A 6,591-nucleotide genomic window follows, 5' to 3' on the forward strand; every position below is an offset into this window, starting at 1 on the left:
TTTCAGACTCAGAGATGTACCTGTGTAGGTACCTGTGTGCTGAATCAATCATTGATATCAATAAAATCTTTTTCCTCACAAACAAATTTCTAACACCGCCTCCTTCCTGTGGGTTCTTCTGACTGTTCAGTTAAAGGCATCATTAAGCTTCAAACTAAAAGCTCCTCAGATCATTGAACTTGTCTCATCCATCTTGGTTTTGTTGGTCTGCTCCAGTGCAGACGGAGGAAGCTACACCTGCAGCTCTGATGCTCCACAGGAAGAAGAAGAAGAAGAAGAGTTCAGTAGCGAGCTGCCGTCCACAGGCTAACACTGACAGTTTTATTATCTTCACAGGAGCTGATTCATCTCTGTTCACAGACTGAACTGAGCTTAATGAAAAAGCTGATTTGTAGCTTCAGATGCTGTTTGATCACCTGACAACCACATTACCCACAATTCATCACATCTCATCTCTGTCTATGATGACAGACTGTTCACTGCTCAGAACAGCTGTAAACACTGTAACCACACATCGCTCACATCCTGAGACCTTCAGATGCATCATGTCTGTTCAGGATGTGCACTGTTTACAGGAACCACGTGCACATCACGTGCGCATCAAGAGATGAGACCCAACTCTGAAAAAGTGAAGGAGATTATCTGACCTAAGTTAGAAGGGGTTGTTATCTGTCTCTGGCTCAGGATGTCAGACTCAGCTAAAAGCTAACAAGCAGCTATACAATGTTAGCTTATCGCACTCTGTACCCACGTGCCATCGTTAGCGTAGCATCATGGCTAAAAATCTACAAGTTTTCTGATTTAGAAAGAGACTAATCTGTGGAGAACTCGCTGTGGTGTTAGACACACGATACACAGACCTGAGACCTGCAGCGCTACAGCAGGACCCCAGCAAACCTGACCAGACTGAGTGTAACTTAGAACCAGCCCAACTCAGGGGCCGGGCCCCAAGGGTCTGATCCACCTGACTCTGCTGGTTTTTGCGTGACATGAGTTCATCAGTGTCCTCTGTGGGTTTTTCTTGTTGTGCCATTAGCACATTAATAATCTGACCGCAGCAGCTCTCTGAGCCCCACAAACAGATAACAGCGTGCAGCAAACAGAACTGCTGGGTCACGAGGGAGCAATTAAACTGATCACTTAATACCTGATAATCTGCATTACCTGCCGCGAGTGATTACCATCACTCTCAGGCCGGCTGCCAGGCGGAACACACTGTGACTGCACGGCACAGACTGAACCAGCGTTCTGTTTAAAAACCTTTATTTCACTGAGCGGCTCTGAAACAAACAAATAAATATATTCATACAGACGTGTCAGATGAATACTGAAGCCTTTTTTATATTTGTCCCAATGCACAAGGAATATTCTTATAAGATATATAATATATGACATATCTGTCCCTATATCAAGCATGGCGCCATAAATGTCACCTACAAGGGGATTTATTATTATCACATGTATAAACATCCTCTGGATATATTAAGATATCATTTTATAACATACATGAAATATCTATAGTAACATTTGTATATATTACATGTATTGAAAATATCTACATGATGAATTTTAATGTGGTATAACATGTTGTGACCATTTATTTTAATAAATATATATTTCATTTATGTTTATTAAGACATAACATTTCTATATGTTTATTTATGTTTTGTTATTATTTTTTTATTTATTTAAAAATGTCTATATGTATATCTTATATAAGCATATATACATACATACATAAAGGTTTCATATATTTTTTTTTACATATTTGTTTTTATTTTATATATACATATATTATATATTTCATATGTGGAAATTCAATATATGTACATATTTTACATTTGCCTAGGTGATACATTTTTTTGTTTTTTTCTAGCTGGGATCTTGTTTTTTTTATCCATTTTCACTTGTTTCACTTGTGATTTGAAATAATCTCAACTCAAAGTCCATGTAACTTGTCTCTTTTCTGGAGCATTTTGGAAAACACAAAAATGTTTTATCTTAATTTAATTAGTAAGTTTTAGCTGTGTTTAAAGGTTTTGACGAGGTTTCATCAGAACTAAATGTTATAATTCTTTATGAACAGATGAAGTTTTGTGTTTTTGTTTGGAAATGATGAAAAACTGCAGTCAGATTATTGTTTACATAGTGAATCACCTCCTGTCTGTTTGCTGACTCCTCCCATATGTTGAAGTGTCAGATAAAAAGGAGGAGACCCCCCGTGGAGAGGCGCGGCAGCTGTTTTCAGAGATGACTGATGCAGACGGATCCACACGCTGACAGATTATCAGCGGTCACAGAGGATGATGTGTAGGAAACAGAAGCTGCTGCAGCTTCGGGTTAAATAGGATCGCTCAGTGATCAGATCAGGAAAAATCAGTCGTCAGTGAGCTGGCTGAGCTTAAGCCTGTTCACGGCGAGTTTACACTCCACACAGACGTTACACAACAAGTACTTTAGGTTATATCTTAAGTGGGTGTATCCTCTTTCATTGATTGATTGATTGCCATAGTATCGTATGTTAATGAGGGATTATGTCTGTAATTATTAAAGACAAACGATGCAGTCAGAGCTGTTGTTTACCCCAAAATAGTACAGTAAATGTACTTGGTTACTTTCCACCAAATCCACAATTAACAACTATTTCTTTAATTGATGTATCAATTGGTTAATTTCATAAATTGTCTATTGATCATTTGTTCTGCCAAACATCAGAAAATAGTGAAGAATCTCTGTTGTAATTTCCCACCGTACTCGTCAACCTCTGCAAATTACATGTTTTATTCAATGAACAGTCTAAAACCTAAAGATGTTTAATTTACAGCTGCAACAATTAGATGATTAATTGATCAGTTGGTCAACACAAAATTAATCAGCAACTATTTTGATCATTGATCATCAGTCATTTTTTAAAGAAAAAATAAAGTCTTTGGTTTCAGCTTCTCCTCTGTGATTATTTGCATGTTTCCTTTGAGCTGTTGCTTGGACAACAGAAGACATTTGAAGACGTCGTCCAGGACTCTCTGAAACCGTGATGGACATTTAGACAGAACAGAAATAATCAACAGATTAATCAATAGTGAAAATAACTGTTAGATGCAGGCCTATTAAAATTTAACTTACTTTAATCTACAAAGACTTAACAAAGACAAACACAGCTTCTCACCAGGAACCAGAGAATATTTGTCATTTTTGTTTGATAATGGACTTAAAAGATAAACCGTATTATAAAATGTTTCTTAATTCATTTTTTCGTTAAAGGACTGCATGGTACCGACTCGATGCGAATCCTCTCGGTTTTGGTACCAGGTTCCTCAGATAGCAAAACAATTTTTACCCCCCCCCCGTTTCCATGGCCTTACAGTGTGATCGTCAGATGTTACCTCCACATCTGGACCACTTCTGGCACACACACAGAAAATCTTCCAGCTGTCAGTCAGTACAGGATAAGAGCATCTGCCCAGATGTGAAAGTATGTGGGCAGACATATGTTGGGCCAGACGTTTTATTTTACAATCTTTTTCCTCTGCAGGTAACACTCGTCAATGCAGCGTTGTTGCTATGGCAATGACACAAAGCTACCAAGACGTTATCTTCATACACAACACACACGAACCATGGAGGATGTCGATGGGAAACCAAACAGAGAAATGAAGAACGAGAGCTGGAAAAGGGCTGAAACTGTTTCCGCTAAAGTGAACTGTTTGAGCTGGAACATGAGTGTTTCTGAAAAGGACATTTTGGTGATTTAAAATTTTTACATGACAACAGCCTCGTCGATCTCATCATCGATCTCCAGCTGTCAGATACACGTAGAGGAGTAAAAACTCCTGAAGGTCCTTCTGAGATCTGCTGAATGAATAAACCTGAATTTGAATTGGTGCAAATGTTCTGCTGTTGTTGGTAAAATGCTGGTATTGTCCTTTAAAAACACAAGTGACTGCGAACAGCAGACAAGCAGGAGGACTTAAAACTGGAGCCATGAACAGGCGGGAAACCTACTTCACCTCGGACTCTGTGACCCACAAAGACTGAGGACAAGACAGGAAAACAAGAGCTGAAAACCACGTCAAGGAGCCAAGTTTCCCGCTGTTAACAGAGGAGAGAAGGAGGAAGGGAAGGAAGTAAGGAAGGAAAGGTGGAGGAGAAGTGGAGGAATCAGCTTACCAGTACAGTAGAGACAGCCCATCGAATCTCTCAGCCTCCTGAGGGAGTAATGTCATCGCACACACACACTCACTCACACACAAACAGCAGCCGCCATGAGACAGCAGCGGGTGTTTCCGCGGAGGAGACGGGATGAGATGAGACTGCGGCGGCGGTTCAAACCAGGTCGGTGTGTGTGACTGGAGAGAGGAGGAGAGGGATGGAAATCCGCCGAGACAGGGAGAGACACACGCTTACCTTTACTCACTAATCCATGCTGATACCCGACCGTCTCTCACACACACACATGCACACACACGTTGCAGAGGAAGCACGTTGTAGAAAAGGCTGCCTTTACTGAAGGCTCCTTTCTCCGGCTCAAAGATTAGAGTTTTATGGTAAAAAACGGCGGAAGGAGCTTAAATGTCTTGAAGTGTTGCCTCTTTGCATTTTCAGAAAGATGAATTACCTTTAAACATCGACACTGTGGAGTCTGCAGTGAAGCTTTTAAGAGTATGAAGCTACCAGACAGTTCAATCCAGTGCACATCCACTGAAATTCAAATTTTATTTGTCTGAGTACACAAATCATCACCGAAAAAGGCTGGGATTAAAAAGACAGACGGAAAGAAAGGGAGGAAAAGAGGAGGAGAAGGGAGTGAGAGCTGCTTTAGCTTCAGTCGTGGAAGGCAGAGAAGTCCTGACCCAGTCATGAGGATCGGTATCACGGCCAAATCAGGACATGCTTTACAGACCCCTCAATGAAAATCAAGTTAACCTCGTTAACATGTCCACATGGTGTTTTTATATGAAACAAGGCTTATCGCGAGAACAGCAAGGAACGCCATGACTGCGTATTCCACCTTGGACTGCAGTGATCCAATGACAGCCTAAAGAGACGATTCAGACAGCCAGGGATTCATACGTCACAAACTTAAGGAACCAATCTTGTCGGCTTGGGGGGGAGGTGGGCAAAAACCCAAAACCCTGTCAGTACAGACAGCAAGAGTTTGGATTAGCACAACCACTGATACAGCCACACAGAAGATGCGCGTAATTAACCCATAAAAAACTTCACCCAATGAGAAGCTCTTCACCCAATGGGGACAGTTGTGTCATTTGTGTTTAAGGCTGAGCTTTTCTATCTGTGTGCCGGAGAGCGTCTTGGAACTGGACTCAGACTCAGGAAATGGGGACTCCACTCTGACTCTTCCTCTGTGACTCACACTTGGACTTGGGTCTGAAAAAAATTCAAATTCCTCCTCTCAGCTGGTTTTCTTCATCTGAATTAGATTCAGTATTGTGAATATTGTAGTTTAATTAAAATCAGTTTTAACTATGTCTGCACTAAATGAAGCCAAGTATTCATGAGTCAGAGAAATTCAGACTCATGAATCATACAGTTATGTTATTGATAGAGTTATGTCATTGTGGCACACAGACATTTCAAGAGACACAACATCAGCTCTGGAAAATAACAATATGCTGATGCGTCACACACACAGCAACAATGTTAATTCTGCGGTTACAAAACTTCCCCAATTCTTTGCACATTTGTCTCTAGAAAGGAAGCCAATTTCAAAATCCTCCTCCTACGGTCCGTCCTGTACCTGGATGTGTCATCTGATTATACTCACAGCTCCAGTTAAACTCATTTCATGGGCTCAGTTCACACACCATCAACAAAAAACCTACTGTCCCACTCACCTCCGGCCGTGAACATGCAGGTGGCTCCAGAGCTGCTGCTGCCACCTCGGGACCCAGGAAGTGATGGAAGTTCATTCATCAGCTGTAAACACAGATGAAATAGATTTAGGGGAAAAATCAAAACGGCCTTTATTTTTATTTATATTTTCTTAGTGACACACGTTATTCCACAGATCTCAGCAGCTAATTTAACTGTGGTTTTCATTAGCTCTTATGATGGCTAAAGTTAGCAGCTAATCTGTCATGAACTTCTTAATGTTTGCCTAAAACAAACCATTTTAACTTTATATTAGCACTGAGCTAAGCTAGCATTGTGTTAGTATTTTGTTGTCTCTGTTGTTTAATGTTTGGTTACTAGCATGTAATATACTGGTATTTTAGCATAAAGCTAGCATACATGACGAGAGTTAGCAGCCAACACCACAGTTTAGTCTTAGCTACATGTCTGTCTTCACATTAGTTAAACTTAACAGCTAGCATCGGGACATGCTAACACTGCTGCAGCGAACCAAAGCTAACTGAGCGGTACTTGATTCTGTCAGGTTCATTACCTTTGGCCTTTATGCTACAGTTAGCTGCTAATTTCATGATCTGTAACTTAAGGCCAGGGGTGAAGATTAGCGGTAGGGCCCGGTACTCGCCCCACTAAAGGGTTCAGTGCCGGTACCGGGAGCGGGGAGAGCGGCTGCCTGCTAAAGCCGCACTTTAGGCCAGAAAACAGATCTGCTCGCAATAAGCG

The 6,591-nt window shown here is 41.0% G+C and overlaps 1 protein-coding gene across 2 annotated transcripts in view; it reads right to left on the bottom strand.

Annotated features, from left to right (window-relative positions):
* Positions 1–4,223, bottom strand: part of stxbp4 (syntaxin binding protein 4) — a 40,370-nt gene extending 36,147 nt beyond the window's left edge. For both annotated transcript variants that reach the window (XM_071462735.1, XM_071462736.1), the window contains exon 1: positions 4,168–4,223. In XM_071462735.1, the coding sequence (XP_071318836.1) occupies positions 4,168–4,223 (56 nt within the window). The remainder of the gene's footprint in view (positions 1–4,167) is intronic.
* Positions 4,224–6,591: the final 2,368 nt, after the last annotated feature.

Source organism: Trachinotus anak, unplaced genomic scaffold (assembly GCF_046630095.1).
Source record: "Trachinotus anak isolate AG129_WGS33_773 ecotype Australia unplaced genomic scaffold, CSIRO_AGI_Tana_v1 ptg000025l, whole genome shotgun sequence".
Lineage (NCBI taxonomy): Eukaryota > Metazoa > Chordata > Actinopteri > Carangiformes > Carangidae > Trachinotus > Trachinotus anak.